The sequence below is a fragment of the Onychostoma macrolepis genome, chromosome 24 (genome assembly GCF_012432095.1).
Source record: "Onychostoma macrolepis isolate SWU-2019 chromosome 24, ASM1243209v1, whole genome shotgun sequence".
Taxonomy (NCBI): domain Eukaryota; kingdom Metazoa; phylum Chordata; class Actinopteri; order Cypriniformes; family Cyprinidae; genus Onychostoma; species Onychostoma macrolepis.
In genome coordinates, this window is record NC_081178.1 from 8,285,526 (window position 1) to 8,305,879 (window position 20,354).

At 36.6% G+C, this 20,354-nt stretch overlaps 2 protein-coding genes across 4 annotated transcripts in view; one reads left to right on the plus strand and one right to left on the minus strand.

Moving 5' to 3' along the window:
- bcl2a (BCL2 apoptosis regulator a) overlaps positions 1–9,012 on the plus strand; it is a 63,710-nt gene extending 54,698 nt beyond the window's left edge. The window contains exon 2 of the mRNA XM_058765141.1: positions 4,013–9,012. Within this exon, the coding sequence (XP_058621124.1) occupies positions 4,013–4,147 (135 nt within the window). The 3' untranslated portion in view covers positions 4,148–9,012. The remainder of the gene's footprint in view (positions 1–4,012) is intronic.
- A 6,286-nt stretch (positions 9,013–15,298) lies between these two features.
- LOC131533426 (uncharacterized) lies at positions 15,299–20,264 on the minus strand. Of its 3 annotated transcripts, none has more exons than XM_058765755.1 (7): positions 20,049–20,264; positions 19,284–19,406; positions 19,113–19,197; positions 18,709–19,034; positions 16,769–16,943; positions 16,054–16,106; positions 15,299–15,653 (listed from the first exon to the last, which is right to left on the minus strand). In XM_058765755.1, exons 1-5 carry the CDS (start codon positions 20,051–20,053, stop codon positions 16,835–16,837), a joined length of 648 nt encoding a protein of 215 aa, XP_058621738.1. In that variant the 5' UTR covers positions 20,054–20,264; the 3' UTR covers positions 15,299–15,653; positions 16,054–16,106; positions 16,769–16,834. The 3 variants fall into 3 exon arrangements, with proteins under 3 accessions (XP_058621738.1, XP_058621737.1, XP_058621736.1); XM_058765754.1 differs by having other exon boundaries at positions 15,299–15,965; XM_058765753.1 differs by having other exon boundaries at positions 15,299–16,106.
- Between the last annotated feature and the right edge of the window lie 90 nt (positions 20,265–20,354).

Below are 20,354 nucleotides of genomic sequence, written 5' to 3' on the forward strand. Positions count from 1 at the left end.
AACAGTTCCGTTAAAGATTTTTTTCAGTGTTTTTAAGGAAATGTTTGAAAATAAACATCCAATTTTTTATGCATATATTGCGCTCAACTATCTGTTAGTTTAGACTTTAATGTACTAGATACGTAATACGACAGACTTATTTGACTGTAAATTATATAAAAATATTAAATAAAAAATATGGTAAAAAACCATACGCAAAAAGATTCTTGGTTAATTTTGAATTTGACAACATGAAAGTAGTGGTGTCAAAATTAATTCACATACGGGCTTATCACGCAAGTATTAAAAATGCACTCTCTATTTTAAAATCTGAGCTTGGCTTTTTCTGCATATGGCACGTGTGTGCGCTAGAGACAATTGCAGCAGGCTTCATTGCACAGAAATGCGCTATGAGACACATGCGCATTGCTTGTGCTTCCTCCAACTCTGTTATTTAGTCTTTAACTTTGATATGCTTTCATTTCTGCCGTTTGGAATGCAGTACATATTAGATACACTAAACTCACGTACTGACAGACTTCCACGTGCTCTTTGTGTTTGTTTGTCAATCGCGGCTGCGGTTAAATGCACTGCATTACTATTATGATACGAAATTGATGTAATCACTCAGTTTTCAGAACAGGACAAAACATCTGATATGTGGAAATAGATTTGTGCATTAGTGTGAATGCAGTCTATTAAAGCTGCCAGTGTCTATGATCTCATCAGTAATAATCAAATGGCAATAATGCTAAGGAATCTGTAAACTTGCGATACTTAAAGCACTCCCATATGCTGAAAGTGTTTTTTGTTCATCACTTGTAATGGTCTTTTCCCCCTTTATTACTTTATATTTGCTTGTATGTTTTGAAGCTATATTACTTTTAATTCTTAACAATAATTAATGAGTTATATATAAATGAATTAATTAACATAATTATTTTTAAAAGTAGCCTGCTTATACAATTTAATAAAAATGCACAAAATAAATTTGATATAACCGTGATGCATTGTGATGCATCGTGATATCGAATTTAATCGAATCGTTGACATGATAATCATAATCGAATTGAATTGTGAAACCAGTGCCGGTTCACACCCCTGCATGAAAGTAACAGGTTGTGGTTCAGTAAATTAATCAGATTATTCAGTAACTGCTCCAATGGTTTAATAATCATTTTTGATTAACTAAAACAACCGACATTCGGTATTCATCAAACGACACAGGTTGAGTTACACAGTATGTGTTTGAATCACTTAAATGAACTGCCTCACAAGAGTTTCTTGTTTGGGAATCAGTCTACACTGGTCGAGCTATTTGTGTTTGATTAACAAACAGTAACTGCCTCATAAGATTTATTTTTTGTTTGCAAATCAAACTACACTAGTCGACATTTATGAGCTGGTTCAGTTAAGTGAATCAAAAACATATGAGACATTTCTTAGGGAATCGGGCAATACTGGTTGAGTTATATGTGCTTGATTCACTAAACCGAACCGGCTCATGAGAGCCGTATCGCGCCACATCTTTACATTGTTTTGTATCGTTGCTAGGCAACGCGGACAGATGCCGAATGGTGCATACTCTCATAGAAAACAATGCCTGCGTCCCAATGTGCATACTATTCATCCTAAATTCTATGTGATATTAGTAATTTTCAATACTGTTTAGGACAGATAGGGTGGATAGAATGCACATTGGGACACACCAGTCAAACAATATGTGTTTAATTCACTAAAATGAACCTGCTCATAAGAGTCATTTGTTAGTGAATCAACTACACGCTGGTTGAGCTACATGTGTTTGATTCACTAAAACAAACTGGCTCATAAGAGTCATACATTTAGGAATCAGAGCACACCATGTTTCACACTGTTGTTTCAGTTGATTCGGTGAACAGCAGTGCACTAAACACTTAGTGTTTTAGCAGTTTTTTTTATTATTAACTATTGACTGTCGATTCCGGTATTTGTTTTTAAAAAAAGAAACCGGTTTCAGCACACATTTTCTCCCAGCACATATTCCTTCCAAATTTCAAACAGGAGTGCATGGGTGGATGCTGCTGGGGGTCTTGTGATTAAACCCAAAAACCCCAACCGAGACACACTCACACCTACGTGCAAGTAAATGCAAACACACATTCACACTTTCACAAACACCTACTTGTTTACGCAGGGGGCCAATGCCTCACGCGGCTTTGCCAACAGCCTGAAGATCGAGAGAAATCGATGGTATCATTTGATTGCATCAGCAATGTTTTGTCGCTTTCGTGACCTACGGCTGTGAATTCTCCTGGAAGTTTATTTAGAAAGGGGCTGTCCCTCATTTTAACTGTAAACTATTCATTTACACTGTCTGCTCTAGGGGAAAGAACCTAATTATTTCCTTATAAATGGCCCTGTAAACAGGAGGAGGATGAACTCTGTCATTTCCTTGTGCCAAATGCAGATAAGTATTTGTGTTTGAGTGTAGGATTTCAGCTATACAGCTGCGTGAAAGACGCTTTAGTTAGTCTGCAGTGAGTCTGGCTGGAGAAGGAAACAGCAGACACCGTTGTGCGTAGGAGTGATGAGACAGTGGAAGCCCTGGCACAGAGACCCTGTCTTATATGCTCTTCTTCCTTTATTTCCCTATTTCCTCCTTCTCTTCCTCTGTGAGTGGGCTCACAGGGAGCCGGGCTCAATGTTATGGATTTGAGCTGTCTTCTTTGTGCCTGCCCCCTCTTTCTCTCTATCATTCGATGTGTTTCTCTCTCTGGGCTGGACGCTGTCCCGGAGGAATTTGGCTACACAGATGTGGAGTGTCTGTTGAAGAGGAGGATGTGATCGTCTCAAATCCTGCGGCGAAAACACATCATTTCCCTATACATGGCAATTAGACATGCTACACATTACAGACCTTCTATCAGACACTAAATGTGTGTGCTTTAGATCTGCTGCTGCTTTGTTTTTTTGCCAGAATTATGGCTGCAACTAATGATTAATTTGGTAACTGATAATCCAATGATTATCCAGTAATTTTACTGAAATACATACCTATGCACAAACAATACATGTATTGTTTATGTATGTTTCATTTTTAGTATTTTACTGTTGGCATACTGTATATTTGTGTCATCACAGGAATAAATTACATTTTAAAATATATTAAAATTTTAAAGTTATTAGTTTTAAATGTATTTCTGATCAAATACAGCCTCAAAGAAAAACATCAAAGATCATCTTTTGAAAATCATCTTTCAGAAACATTAAAAAAATTCATTTCATTAAATTCATTTAATTTAAATGAATTTCAAATCGCAATTTGACTTCATCACTACATATCTGAAGCTTCCATATTCCAATTCTGTAATGCAATTTTTATTTTGGAATTAGTTTACTATTTCTCCCATCCTTACAGCCTTGATATATTATTTATATTTGATAAATACTTGCTTTTATCAGTATAGTTTTGGCTAGTCAGCTAGCTGTACATTATCTTATAATATCAGGTTTGTCTTGGTTAAACTTTTAGAATTTCCTGTTTGAATATTGTTGCTTAGTATGTGGTGAATTAGGCTAATCACGGTAATGTTGGGTTACCTGAGGCTGACCTTGGCTAACCTGATCAAAGTATATTGCAGAAGCCAAAAGTACAGCCGTGTCCCAGATTGCCATAATGCACTCTATTGTGCAGTTATCTTTTTTTTCTCTCTGATATTGCTGTTTAGGTCAATAATGTTACACCATATAGGGGGACATTAGAGCTATAAACTAGATACAGATATATAGGAAATTGGTTGCCTGTTTCAGCAGTCAGTTGTGTGGCCAAAGTGGTCTTTGACTGCAAAATGCTGCAATTGACCAATCAGAATCAAATATCCTGAGTCAACCGTTCCCAAACTTTTGAGTCTAGTTGTTCCATTTATTGTCTGTTTTTTCCCATTACAGTGGAACAATGGAGAATGTGACTTCTAATTGAGTATGTTTGCAATCATTTAAGCTCTAAGTCTGTTCCTAATGTTCTGCTTTCTTTTCCTCTGTTTTTTTTCAGGATGCCTTCGTGGAGTTGTACGGTCAACAGAGAGACTCTATGTTCCACCCATTGTCGTACCTAACGAAAGTGCTTGGATTGGCAGCACTGGGCTTGGCAGGAGTGACCATCGGAGCCTTTTTTGCTCAGAAGTGATGGCTCTACGGGTCTCTTCACCAAACTATCTCACTTTCTCTGCCTGTCTCTCCTCTTCAGCTTATCAAAGCATCTTTCAGCGCCGCACTGCCCCACTAAGCCCAGCACCAGTGCCCTTCAAAGGCCACCGCTGATCCGACGCCCCTCCAGCCACGGGAGATGCGGCGCTCACGCTCATTCATCCTCTCTGGAGTGAAGAAAACGCAAAGAAAAAGAATACAGAATGAGGACTTGCAGGAACGCTCTCACACTTTGACTATGATGCTCGTCACTGCTATGTACAGTTGCACTCGCACAGAGATCGACACACAAAACACGTGCACACACGAACACTTGCTCATATACTTCATATGGACGCAAAAATACAAAAAAAGAACGTTTTATCTTTAAAGTTTGTTTCTTATGTACGAAACAAGTACATAGAGATTTTTAAACTTAAGATTGTGCTTTTTTGACATTTTGATATCAGGTTTTTTGGCATTTTGTAGCATGAATCAAAAAAAAAAAAAAAAGAGGGAGGAAAAAAAGAAAGTTTGCCGGCGTGAATGTAAATAACTTCTCCACTATCTGCATGTGTGGAGAAAGAGACTCTTTTAGCTACTTTTTTATTGCATGATGGCATTTTGAACTTGACCACCCACCCCTTCTGTGTTGATTCAGGGTGTTCTTATTTTTTGTTTTTGTTTATTTCTCTTTCACTCCATTGGATGGACCTCTTGAGATCTCCCGTCAAACCAACAGATGTTGAGCATTCCTCATTAAAAAGTTCCTCTTTGATTTGCTCTGTGTCTTGCTGTTTGGTGAGCACAAAGAATGTGCCGACAACCAAACCAAAGCGGCTATCATGATGTAATAGGGTCATGGAGTTGTCTGACCCAAATTGCCCCTCTTGAATGTAAAGACATTTGGAAGTTTGTCTTCTGAAAGGTTTCCAATTGTATATTGTCATACATTAGCATTTTTTTGTATATAATTATTGTTTTGATTTGTGCAAAATGAGTTAAATGAGCAATTTTGAGGGTATTGTGTATGTATAATGTCCGTGTACATGTAGTGTGAGTGTGTGTACATCTGTAAATAGATTGTGTTGAGAGAGCTGGACTTCTGGTGGCTGTGTTCTGGTGGAGAAATGCGGGCAGCCAGCCACTTCTGTCTATCCCAGCCAGATGTGTGTGTGAGCACGCGTCTGCAGATGAAACAGGCAGGTGGCAGCTGGGAACAGAAGTTCATTCAGGCTGGCATGATAGGTCAGCGGGGCTTTGAAAGACTTTGTACACAACGGACTATGTAATACACGGCCCAGGTGTATCACTTTTCCCTCCTCGCCGCTCCCAATGTTATCTTTCTGGCATGGTAGATTACAGATGCCTTGTAAGCTATAGATTTTTGGATGCCCTCACAACCAAAGAAATCCAATTCGTCTGCTGTAACTTCTGCCCCAGAGAGAGTCTCATCTAGTGCTATCCCTCAACTTCCGTGTTATTTTCCTCTGGGAGAGTAGATTTCTCATTCACAGGAAGGTACTGAGACACCAGCTTGTCCTAATGTCTTTTTCCCCCTCAGATGTTCATTGAAGTCGCTGATATAGATTTAGCGCTCTGAGACCAAACAAAGACTATGGCCAGCAATATTTCAATATCTTCTGCATTAAACTTTTGTTTCGAAAGTTTGTTAATATATGAGCCATATGTAGAAATCTTGAGGAAAATAGAATAATTTATAGGTTGTGCAAAAGGTGACATTGGAATTGTTTCAGTTCATGAATTCAGTGTGAATTGGATTTGAATTTTCTAAATTGTCCCAGCAAACATTCCTTTTTCTTATTAAAATATATACTCTTAAGAATTTCTTTGAATTTCAGTTTATTTTAACTCTATTTTGTTCATTTCAAATTCTGAAATTAAATTTTAAAACGTTCTAAATTCAATTTCGAATGGTGCACAACTGATACAGTGTCTACAGACTTCAGTCAAAGTGGACAAGCTTATTTAAAGTGGCGTGAATGAAAAAGAGTCTGTGAAGGATGGAAGTTAATGGTTGGATGTCTAATTTACTGAACTTTTATTATTTTGTCCATTTGAAAATTGTGGAAAAACGTATTTCAGTATTTTGTTGGCTAAACAGCCCTCAGTATACAAAAGTACGACATAAACAAACTGTACTTCTTTCCCTCACAGTCTCATTTTCATTCAAGTCAATACTCTAACTAAGGATCCATATCAGGATCTCTTTTATCTAGTCTATCAACACAGCTCTCTCGAGTGTGTAGCGCTACAGATTAAACATTCACTATCTAATAGTATACTATATTGCTGCACCCTTTATTGGGTGGTGCAGGACTGTATCCGAATATGTTAAAGCGAGTTTTGAGGACTCACACTGTAAGATCATTTTACTTTAGCTGCTAAAGATCTAGCAATGTAAGACGACAGGGTGTGAAGCTGAGCTTCCCCCTGTTGCTGCACCATATGAAGCTGCTCGTGGATGAACCAGCGTATAACTGCCACTGCTGGAGCGGAACTAGTCCATCCACTCCTTAGGTCTCGCTTTTCCTCTGGTTAGGAGAAGCTGAGAAGTCTATTACAATCAGACTCTACATGCACCTACTTGAGTCTAAGAAGCCTTATGTATTCGATTAAATAGCATCAATCTGTGATTTCTATTCATATGCGATTTTCAAATTCAGTTTGTGTCAAATTCTTCTGCACCTTTTAAGAAGCAATGCCTCTTCAACAAGTGTAATCGAGCAGCGATTGTTTGTCAGGGAAATTTAATTTGACAAAAAAAAGAGACTAAGAAAGTGGAAGGAGAAGGATGCAGGAAATTAATGTGCAGTCTAGTAGTCAGATGTGTGAATGAGTCATAAGTTTCTTTTGTAGCGGTGTGTGTATACATAAAAATCTGTTGCATTGTAAAGGGCCATTCGCACAGAATGCATTTTTTGCGTTTAAAAACACAAGACACAGGAAAGTGGAATGGAAAAACCACAAAGTATAGAACTTTTTTAGGATGTCATATAATGCATGAGACACAAACACAACAGTCAAATGCATTCGTCTAGCACATGTTTACATAGAAAACAATTTTTTTTTTTAAATGTGTAAAGCAATGCAAAAATGTGTTCTGTGTGAATGGCCCTTAAAACTGTGTCCTAACCATGATAAAGCAAAATCCCACTCCATATGGCTGCACATTAAAGCTGAAGTGTGTCATTCGCTAGACCAAGTTGACTGTTTTTAAACAGGTTTCCCAAACACTCCTCCCGGAGACGACTCAATAGCCCCACCCCCAAACACACCCCATTGGCTGAACCAATGTTGCTGTTGTTGGGCAGATCGAGATGGTTAAACAAACAGATCAATGTTTTGAAAACACCACTGAGCTGCAGTGTTTCACATTTTAGAGAACTCAACACACGATTGTCTTACTAATAATTGTTTTAACATTAAAAAGTGACACATTTCAGCTTTAAACGTGAAATTTTCCTGAATTAAATGATGCTGGAAAAGTCATGTCTGGTCAGGACACGCTGTGAGAGAAGGCAGGGAAAGTACAGTAGGTGAAACTGGGTTTAACTCCAGTGCCAATATTAAATTTAATTTAAAATAATCTAACTTTTTCTAAATATAAGTTATCTTTTATCTCTTTGCAGAAAAATATCAGAATTCTGAATGTAAAAATAGGATCAGCTCTGATCAGCTAAAGCACTCACTCACAAGTCAGTCAGAGTTGCGTTGCTTGTACTTCTGCAAAAATGAAAAACTCCCTATGTCAGTTCATTCATTTTCGTCATACAGATGGAAAGAGGATGGGCCTTTGTTTCAACTCACATTCTGTCTGATAAATATGGAAGTGAGATTTAAAGTGCAACACGAGGGGTTTTCCCTTCTTCCATCTGGAATGGTGGTTTTCCGGTAATCTGTTAGGAGAAAAATTGCAGATACTGTCTCCATGGTTGCACTGGTTTGGTGGTAACACCATGTTATTTACATTTTGCATGAGTGCATTCTTTCATCTCCAGTTAAACAGCTTCATTTTGCTCGAGTTGCGGTGCGATTTTCACATTGTGTTCAGTATAAATGACTCATTTTGGTGTCTCTTCTGAAATAAACCCCCACGCCCCATCACTTCAAATGGAAAAGATTATCGAAATGTTTTTTTTTCCTTCGGCAGCTACTATAATGCATTCATTTTACAATACCACTTTCCTTGGAAAAAGAAATCGATTTTCTGCTCCGATTTCTTTGCTTTCTTTCTTTTTAATGACTTTGCTGCCATACCTTCCCTCATATATCACATAACCATTAAAATGTAGCAAAATATCCGGAGGATTTTAATATAGAGACAGGAGTTTATATTTGATTTCCAAATTCTCATTTTTCCACCATTATCCTGTTTGTCTTTCTATGTTGTACATTCTGTCTTGTAAGCCCTCAGCATGTAGCATTCAGAAGCAATTGTTCATGATTTTTCTTTTTCTTTTTTTTGTTTGTTTAATTTATCCTCATAGCACTTGTGAGTTTTAAATGTGTCAATATCATTTTGTGTACGTATCCATGTGATAAGCTAACAGTTATGTGTTCTAATTAAATAAACCTTGCCTTATCATCTGAGAAGAGCTGTCACGGTTTGCATCACTGAGTCGGAAACTCCAATATGCCTCTACGGATTCTGTCACGTTCTGCTGTACTCCAAATTGAAGGCAGCTAGGGAATCGTTTTAACAGGCCAGCTGTATATCAGGAATGTTTAAAGCAAGAATAGGGGAAGGTTGGCAACGGTGTCTCGCGGGAGACGAGGATTTAACCAATCAACATGGGCCATGTGTACATCCTTCTGTTTAACCTGGGGGTCTTTCTTGAGACACTGTTGTTTTACATCTGCTCAACATCAAGGAATATGCACGTATAACATTTACAACAGTGATTTGCAAATTGCACCATCCCGTACTAAAACATACTGTGGTGGTATCAGGTGGCAATTGGGCATAAATAGAATCTGCAGATTGTTTGGCATTTTCTGAACTGGTTTTGGGGGAAAATCTGTGGACTTGTGTCTTACTGTAGCATGGTAAAATATGTTATGCCATGTCCATAGTACTGTAGTGTTATTGATAGCTGAGAAGCACAATCAAATTAGCCAAAATATTTAAAAAACAAAATGAACATGTAAGTGGCCTGAGATGATCTTTTTAATAGAAGCATTCAAAAAATGTTATTACCCCAGTACTGAGTAAAAAAAAAAAAAGTAATACCACTGCACATTATAGTCATGTTATGCAGTAAGCGAACTCACAAATCAGTTCTTTTGGTGCCCACCTTGGTAACACTTCTAAGTAAAAACACTGATTTCGTGATTTATCTGCCTCTTTATTTGAACATGTAACCATGCAACTGGTGCAGACTCATATTAGCCATATCTGTTTAGAGAATTTAAGACTAAAGCACAATTCACTTAGTCTGAAAACCAAACAAGTTTTTAGAGGGTCAAAAACATATATATATATAACGCGACCAGTGTAGAACAGTTCCCTGATAAAAAATAAAAATTGAGTCTGATCTTTTTAGAAAATCAAACACACTGCACGACCAATTTCTTGCTGAAAAGCAAGAAATTTTGAAAAGATTCAGCTGGGAGAACATCTAGCAACTAATTAAGTTAATTGACATCAGGTCTGTAACATGATTAGCTATAAAAGGGATGTCTTAGAGAGGCAGAGTCTCTCAGAAGTAAAGATCGCCAGAGGCTCTCAAATCTGTGAAAGAGTGCTTAAAAACATTGTGGAATACTTTAAAAACAATGTTCATCAACGTCAAATTACAAAGGCTTTGCAATTCTCATCATCTACAGTGCATAACATCATCAAAAGATTCAGAGAATCTGGAGAAATCTCTGTGCGTAAGGGACAAGCCCGAAGACCTTCATAGTTTTCGGGGGCCCTCAGACAACACTTATCGGCATGATTCTGTCATTGACATTACTAAATGGGCCCAGGAATACTTCCAGAAACCACTGTCAGTAAACACAATCCGCCTGCCATCTGCAGATGCCAACTAAAGCTCTATCATGAAAAATATGTCAAAGACCACCACGAACTCTTCAGCAGCGGGTAACCTATATCAGGCAAGAAAGGGACCAAATTCCAACACCAAAACTCCAGAAACTCATAACCTCGATGCACCCCCCATCCCCATCCCAACTATTTTGAGACCTGTAGCAGGCATCAAATTTGAAATTAGCTCATTTTGTGCATAAAATTGTAAAATTTCTCAGTTTAAACATTTATGTTATGTTATCTATGTTCTTTTGTGAATAAAATATTGGCTCATGTGATTTGAAATTCTTTTAGTTTTCATTTTATTAAAAAAACAACAACAAAAAAACATCCCAACATTTACGGAATTCGGGGTGTATAAGTCTGATCTTTTAACTGAATTAAAAATACAGTGCAATCAGTGAAGCCTGAATAACAAAAAAATGTATCATATGAGCCGAATCAAATGTTTACATACAGAGGAAAGCACGCGCATTCTTCACAATGGCAGCATGCCGCAACAGACGGGATGAGGAGGAGAAGAATTGCTGAATAAAGTCGTTATTTTTGTTTTCTTTGTGCACAAAAAGTATTCTCATGGCTTTGTAAAATTACGGTTGAACCACTGACGTCACATGGACTATTTTACGATATTTTATGACTATTTTGATGTCCTTACTATGTTTCTGTGCCTTGAATGTGGTAGGACCCTTGCTGTCTATGGAGGGTCAGAAAGCTCTTTTATCAAAAATATCTTAATTTGAGTTCCGAAGATGAACGAAGGTCTGACGGGTTTGGAACGACATAAAGGTGAGTAATTAATGACTTTTTTTTTTTTTTTTTTTTGGAACTATCCCGTTAAGTACAATTCCTTTACATAAATGGGAAAGACTAAAATCTCTAAATCTGTGTCAAGATTTTGACTAAGACTAAATGCACAAGCACATTCTACAAACTGTATCAAAGTGGCTCTTTTAAGACGGGACCTCTAATCTTACTGCCATATCGCAGTGCCTACAATTTCTTCCCTTCAGTTTTCTTTACAGGAGGTCTGTCTCCTTCTACTAAGTGTTTTTTGGAACCTAGATGTTCTGAACCATCCGTCAGGTCTTGAACCTCAAACGCAAGGACACGCGTGCAAACACTCTAAAACAGTAGCAACTACACCATATGATTCTCAAGGGCTTCATGTGCTAAAGCTGCCTGAGAAAAAGAACACACACCAAGAACGAGAAAAGACAGTAAAGCTGTATGGATCTGTCAGCCACAAGAGGCCACCATTGATGTGCGGTTCAAACATTAACCTCTACTTCTGGCCAGGGGGATTCGATTGAGGAGGAAAACCTTGATGACAATGATGATGCAGATGATGAATGTTATGATTCCACTACCGACAATGATGATGAGCACCGTGAGTTATAGTCTGGGACTTGTTTTGTGTGTGTTGTGTGCTGCGGGGTGTAAACATAACGCAGTTTCCTTTGAGATTTCGCTCATGTGATATTAGATTAACCTCCTACAGCATCCAAAACCCCCACAGCTACATCTCCAGCACCTCCACCCTCACAAAACTAAGAGGCAGCAGAGAGAAAGAGAGCCGAGCCTCCGCGGGCCGCACCCGGGGGAAGAGGAAGGTTAAATTAACTTGAGCCCAGAGTTCTTTGTGCATAAAATACTCTCTCAGCGGATGAAATATTTCACATACGTGGAAGAAGGAGAATTTTAAATTATATCAGTTTTAGAGCTCGTACATGCTCAAAGTTATCGTAATTGCTGGTGATTGAGGGTGTTCTGGTAACTTCAGGGAGATATGAACCTGATGATGATGGCAAAATTTACTCCAGTTTCAGATTTCTAAGCACAAAAGTATGCATGCATGATACGTCCTAGATCAAAGCAGTCGCTTTGCGTCCAAGGGGATGCATATTAACATCTAAGGCTGAAGTAAAGCATCTAAATCTTTGATATCGAATGAACCTACCTTTGTAAGTGCACAACAATGGTTTCCTATAGATTTATCTGTGTCTGTTTTTAATAGGATATCTCACTTTATGTGCGATAAGGCAACCTAAGAAAAAAAATCAGTAGAAAAACAGAAAAGGTGCTGGTAAACTGATAAGATCATTATCAGTTATGCTCACGGACATTTCCTTTAACCCTGAAACACAATGCATGATTCAAAATATAGGTAAAACAAAATTCCATAAATTCCAATGTGCATTTTAAAACAGTACATTGGAACTTTATATATAACAAAAAAACAACAACAAAAAAACATTTTAACAACTTAGTATTTTATTAAACCCGGGTTCAAATTCTTTTTTTTTTAATTTTTTTAAATGATTATTATTGAAGTAAAGTTGCACCTAACTTGACAGTAAGTAACCAGCATGCATTTTTGTTAATTGAAAAATGATAATCTTGTCTATTTTAATAGCTCATGATCAAAGTCAGATGAGATGAAGAGTGGCTTTCACTTTTATGCAAAAGGTGCAACTTGACTGGTCTGATCAAATTTAGACATGTAAATGGGAGATCTTTGCCACTTATTTTATTTTCATAGATTTTGAGGCAGTTTGAATTGGTTTGATTGTTCTTTAAGAATTGAATTTCACCAAACAGACATAATCTGATTTTTTGAATAATGAATAACTCCAATCCTCTGCCTTCCTCTTTTAGGCTGGTCTGGCTTTTCTCATTTCTGCGATCCCTGACACACATCACTCACCTCTTTCTATCCTCCACTGGCTCTGCCATTCTGAGCTTCGGACTGAAACTCTTGACATGAAAGTCTAGTCTCTCAAACAGAATTTTTATACGCACAACACACATCTCATACGGCTCTTATTTGCAACCACACTGGATAGTAATCAGTTTACCAAGCAGCCATAGAGCCAGCCAGTTAGAAGTATTTTTCTTTATTTCTTTGTGTGTTGAGTGTTTATTTTAAATATTAATGTTGCAAACTCATTCAGTAATGACGTCAAAATAGATTTCTACATTTTCTGCAGAAAATGTGATGTTCTTGTTCAGTTCCCACTACCACAGAGCTAGGATGTTGTGGATGGTTGCTAGGGTGTAGCTAAGGTATTGGTTACTGGCCAAAGTCAAAAGAGTCCATATTGTGGTCAAAGAAATGCCATTTAGGAACCAAGGAAGATAAAGTTTTACAGACAAAATACAGTCAATTTAATAGGAATCCACATGATGTGGACATGGACTGTAAAAAAAGATGGTCAACGCATCTGTACTTCCTTCCGCTATATAAGAGTGCAGTCAAAATATCCCAGATATGCTGTCATCTTGTGCCGATGACGTCATTTGAAACCCCGAGTCCGGGCAGACCCAATCATAACACCACACCCCATTTTTATAGCATCAAAAATAACTAATTAAAAGCAAGCTTACTAACAAAACGAACACTTGAACCTACATCAGTTTGATAATAACTGCCTAAAATGACGGAAACTATCTTTGGGGGGAAATTATTTGAAGTGGAATCTAATTCTTTTTTTAACTGGGTTTACTGTAGGTCCCAGATCATCTATATGGAGAGGGCGGGATTTATGAACTAGGCTATACTGCAGCCAGCCACCAGGGAGCGAAATGTTTTGGCTTCACTTTTCAGAAAAATGTGACCGCAATTTTTGTTTGGCGAAATTTTGAGGGTGAAATGCAGTCATTTCAGTTGAAATCCACATAACTTTGAGTTTCGCATGAGGGCGAAAAATTTCGCCTTATACGGTTATTGCTTGTCTTCAAGTTTTCACACAAATTTGCAGTGCTGACCAACAGAAATTTGCTTGGTTTTATAGTGATTATATGTGAGCAGCATCTATTGGCAATTTACATTTTTGCCTGTGAAATTTCGTTAAATTGATCGCGCCATAATTGTGGTTTCACAAATTTATGACATTTAAGTGCCAACATATGTTATATTTTAGCTATTTTTGTGAACTAGGTTAACATAGTAGCTGGAGATGAGGTTATTACAGCTTAAGACAAAGACCAACATTGGTGTACATTGAAGATAACTGCTCTGACTAATGAGTTTGTGTGTGTGTGTAGAGAATGGTAGCTGTGGGCCCCTTTCTGCCACTCTGCCACAATGAGCACAAGCCTAGCCGGCTGTTAGTTTTACTAGGTCACCAACAGACACATTTATCCTTGAAGTGAGGTGCTCCCTGGTGCTCCAGGGAGAGCAAAAACAATGGCGCTCCTGTCAGCGCAGAGCTGAGAGCTGGACAGGAACGCGCGGTGTTTGACCAGAGACCCAGACGTGGCGGAAGTGTCGTGGGAATCAGCGGGAAAGCGCGCCTCACAAAATGTTTACAAAGGCTTTCGGTGCACTTCCACAAACCTGCTGCCACAGCAAAAACCACCCTGGCTGAAGGATTTGTTAATGTTTTAAACTTTGAATGGCTGGTGTTGCTAATCAAACGCACTTGATGTAAAGAGACTCTCCATAGAGACAGAATAAACGTATTTAAATCTGTAGTTACGGTCACAGACATGACCCTGAAAATTAATCATTAGCCTACTTTCTTACTATTTTTATTATTACTTACACAAAACCTTAAGTGACTTAAATGGCATTTAGCACTTGATTTCAAGCAACTGACTGTGACCAAATTGAAGGATTTAAAAATAAATAGCCTATGTTAAATCAAAATTAACCTTATTTACTCGTGTAATGCACATTGATGCTAATACTATTTAAAGGATAATATAATATTTAAAATATTTTATACAACTTAATTTTATAACGAATGTAAATTTCAATAAAGAATTTATAAATCCTATTTTTTGAACGTTCACCTACTGCCCTCTAGTGGACAGTTTGGCGAGGAAAATAAATGGAAGCAACCTTTATATGTCTATTTGGAATTTATGTTCTATAGGTTTATAAAACATGTCAACTCCACTTTCTTATGCGATTATATTGTAATGCCCAAATTTGCATTCAAATAGCATAACACCACAATCAAGGACTGTTTTTTGTTTCCTAACTCCTAGCAACAATAAAACAAAGAAAGAGATAGCGGCATTTTTATGTGTACCTTTATTGGTTACATATTTACATTTTAAGAAAAAATAACACCAATAAAGAAAGCTGTACTGTATTAACATCAAAAACGCAAGCTTGCGTTTACGAGAAAAATATCATATGACAGAAGAAAAGACAAGCAGCAAATAATAAAATGCCTGAAAAAAAAAAATGCTGTAACAATGAACAGAAGCTGTCAGAACCTGGTCTACATGTAACATATTTATCTTTGGAGTGGCATGGACATGTGACAGCACATCAGTCTAGCTTCATCCATCATGTTCAGACAGCCAGTACTGGAGGTCCAAAGGCATCAGTAGTGAGCCGTGTAAAGACGAAGAATCAGGCAGAGCTGATTAACATTCAGGTGTTGGTCTTCTCTTGCATATTTAGCACTGCAGCTCAGAAAGAGATTTAGCAATGACCCTGTCAAGGACACGAGCGTGAACGTGTGTTTGAGTGGGTGAATGAGCACATGTAAGTGCATTTTGGGGATGATGATTGAGATTCCTGCTTTAAGATTTCCTCTTGGATGCATTTTGCGAGATGCAGACGATGTTCTCTCAGGCTTGAGAGAAAAAACAATAGTTTTCTGGAATTGTTTTGGTGTCAATGGTGAAAAGATGTCTCTTGACAAACAGAATAGATTAACTTATTAAATACAACAATTTAACTTAAGTCTCTGTGAATATGGACTTGTGACTTCTTGTCCATGATGTCTCTTGTCATCTGCAGAATCTTTGAAGATTATTCATGTAAATCCTGGATTTTATGCTCTTAAAGATATGTAATGTTTATGATGTTTAAACAGACTGTTTACAGGTACCTGTCTGACAGCTCGTCCTCACTGGCATGAGGAAACTGGCTTTGTGTCTTGACCTTTGAATTAAGAAAAGTAAGATCGGCTTGAAAATCTAAGAATTAAAAATGTTTGATATTTTCTTGGTTTTATAGTATACACACACACACACACACACACACACACACACACACACACACATCATATATATATATATATACTGTACTGTACTCTACCAGTTGAAGTTGGTAGAGTACAGTAAAAATAGATCAAAAGTGACAGTAAAGACAATTACAATGTTACAAAAGATTTATTTGAAATAAATTATATTCATTTGAACTTTTTATTCAACAAAGAATCCTGAAAAAAATGTATGATGGTTTCCACAAAAAAAAAAAAAATTTAGTAGCACAACTGTTCAGCATTGTAATAACAAGAAATGTTTCATGAGTAGCAAATCAACATATTAGAATGATTTCTGAAGGATCATGTGACACTGAAGAGTAATGATGCTGAGAATTCAGCTTTACTATGACAGGAATACACTACATTTTTACCCTTTTTTTCAAATACCAATTTATGGATCAGTTAACTTAAAAGAATGACTTATTCACAAATCAAACTTCGTTATGGCCAATAAGACACTGAATGGGATAATCAAGTAATAAATAGATCATCAATTTTTTTCAGGACTGGAATACACATTAAATTTCCCTGATCGTATGTATTATGCACTTCTTACCAACTTCGTGCTGGCGGGTCATACTGCCACGTGTCTTAATGTTCTTTATCATCATGATGGCATAGTTCAGTAGAGATGCACAGTAGATCTTGTTTTCAGGATCCACTTTAAGAAATGGTCCAAGTGCTTCAATTTGTGTTTTATAGCTGTGGAATTGGTCACACCACAGACAAACCTGAAATATAAACAGATAGCAGAGCTATTCAGTCATGATACATATACATATGTGTGTTATACACGCTCATGCAGACTTGTCTGGAATAAAGTTTTTTTTTGAAAGAAGTCTCTTTACCAAAACTGCATTTATAAAAAATAAAACCAGTTATATTGTGAAATATTACTACAATTCAAGTAATAGTCTTCTATATTTATATATTTTAAAAGCAATTTTATTCCGCTGATGGCAAAACTGAATTTTCAGCATTACTCCAGTCTTCAGTCTCACATTATCCTTCAGAAATCATTCTAATAGGCTAATTTGCTGCTTAGGTATTATCAATTATTGCTGGTGCTCAATTATTAATAATGGTTCTTTTCATAAAAAACAAAACAACAACAACAAAAAAAACTGATTATATTAATTATATAAATATTAATTTTTCTGATTAATATTTTTGTGGAAACTGTGATACATTTTTTTCTGGATTCTTTGATGAATAAATATTTCAATGAGCAGCATTTATTTTAAATCTTTGGTAAACTTTATGTCTTTACTGCCAGTTTCGATCACTTTAATGCATTCTTTAATGCAGAATAAAAGTTTTAAATCTTACCCCAAACCTTTTAATGTTAGTGTATTATGGTATCCATAACTAACATTTCAAAATATTTCCGTTTTTACTGTATTTTTGATCAAATAAATGCAGCCTTGATGTGCATAATAGACCTCTTTCAAAAACATTACAATATATATGGGCCATTCTACAGAATTGATCCAAAGTCAGATTTGGAAACGTCTTGAAAAAAATGTATTTTCAAAAAAAAAAAAATTGTATGTATGCAAATTGTAGAATATTCAAGGTACACATTTCTAGTAATTGTGCAGTTAATTCTCATTTTCAGAAAGTTTTGGAATATTTGTCCTCTCCCCAAATTTGTCACTACCGAAACACAGTAATAGTCATTTAATTAGAAGGGTTATATTGACCTATTAAGATTTTGCTTACATCTAGATTGTATATATATATATTTTATTAAATTTTTGTCAAATCCATAACAATTAAATTTTTAACAATATTTCAAGTGTAATTTATGAGATTTGTTGTATTTTGAATCCAATTTTTCTTTGTAAAAGGCAAAAAGTTGATCATACTAGTTTCAAAGTTAAGAATTCATTAGTTTGAATATACATAGAACCAAAAACTATCATACCATAGTTGATAATTCAGTATACTTTATTTTTGACAAATCATCCCATGTTTCGGTAGTGACTGCACATTTTCGGTAGTGACAGTAATGCTTTGGCAGTATCATACTAAAATACAAAAACAATTGCATAACTGTACTAAGATTTTGTTTATTTCCCTCAAATATGAGGGTTACGTGTTCCTTTTTGTCACTACCGAAACAATGATGACATGTTTCGGTAGTGACTGTTTCGGTATAGCAACAATTCTATGGGATAACACTTAAAAAAAACAAAGATGTCACTACCGAAACTCCACCAAATAAATAAACAATAACATGCATTTTGTATGATCCCTCTTATTTTGGTAAAATAATTCATATTTTGCAGATTCTGCTATGTAAACTTTTGACTTCAACTGTAAATGAATACACTCACGATACCATAGAAGAACCTTTATGTCTAAATGGTTCCATAAAGAACCTTTAACATCTGAAGAACCTTTCTGTTTCACAAAAGGCTGTTTGTGGCGAATGTATATGAGTGTAAATATGAATATGAAAGACAGAAAATCTTTAAGTTTTGCTTCGAAGACCTGGAAGGTGCCCATTCATATTTCATGGCCCTTATCCTCCCGCTCAGTGCTGCAATATCCGCAATTTTTCGCGTTATTCTGTATTTTTTCATTCCAGAGCTCAAACTAGTGGCTGTCCTGGATCGTGTCTTGGCTACAGGAGCTGCGGGATCATTGGCAGGGGTTTCTGGAACATTGTGGGGGACGTCTGGATGTTCCTCAGCTTTGTTGCTCATTTGCACATCCAGGCTTGACAGCATTGGTGGATGTGAGGCCCGGAGAGCTGCAAGGAGTTCCAGCACCCTTTGTTGTTTGGCACGTTTTAGTTGTGCCTGACGATCCAAAGCCTGACAAACAGAGCAGACACTAAGATGTACTGACATATATTTATATGAGAATGCAATTACGTAAAATAAACAACTTACACTCAGGCTGTGGAAGAAAACGAAATGCTTATCCAGGCGAACCAGGTCCTTGGCACAATGAGGGCATGTCAATCTGCCGTTAATACTAAAAATAAATTAAAAGATGTACTTTTAATTAACATTTCATACATGTATTATTAAACAATAGTGCTTATACATTAGAAAAATTACCGCCCAGAGCTGTAAAGAACGATGAGGCGGAGCTCCTCATGGTTTGCCAAATGGTGTGATTTTTTAAGATGCTGCTGAAGGTGGATATAGTCCTTCTGACAAAGTGGGCATGTAGTTGTCACTCTGTTCATGAATGTAGATGATGGCAAACAAAATCAATGAGTTACGGAGGACAAAATCATTTTAAATAACATTCAATTAGTGTATCTATAGATAAAAGACCATACTATAAATGAAAACCAGCTATCTCAGAGACAACTTTCAGTTTTTTAAATGGTTGACAATTAAAAAAAAGCTGGTAAAATAGCTGGTTGTGTTGGAAATTACACAACGATTGAGGGACAGTCGTAACTTGTGTACAGATTTCACAAAATAAATATTTCAATTGTTTGTTTACTCCATAATTTGTTAATATTATCATAGTTAAAATGTAATAATTCATATTTTTATAATGGATGTTTATATTTGAGTTTGAAAGTCTGGGTCTAAGACATTTACCTTAGACTATTACTAATGATTATTACAAAAGGACAAACTCAAACGGTCTCTGAAGTTTGTAAGTTCACAATAACCTTTTATTAGATAACTATGAGCAGTGCTCAAAACAAGCAATGGCTGTGTGAAACTAATTTAAGGCCCTGTTCATTTCCAATCAACAAGTCGAGGTTATTAGCTGGATGAAGCAGGTGAGTGCACTGATAATGACTGTATACTGGTTTATGACATTGCATCTTGTTTATTCAGTTAAAAGTCACTAGAACATACCTCATGCTGTGCAGCAGTGTCGCTATGTCTTGATATATTCAATTTGTAATCCTAACACGCTTTTAGCGATGCACCTCCTACCGGAAGCGAATATCCATATTTGGGTATAAGACTGATGTGACGAATATAACGCAGCTATATATTTGCCAAATGAAGCTATATCAGTAATCTGCTAATCACAATGATTGATTCGTTCAGAAAAATCGTTTTGCAGGTTTCTGTATATCGTTACAGCGTTAACGTAGAGTCGTGCAATCGCAAGGTTTCGTCAGAAGAGGGCAATGTTGCAGCAGAGATTCAATTCTG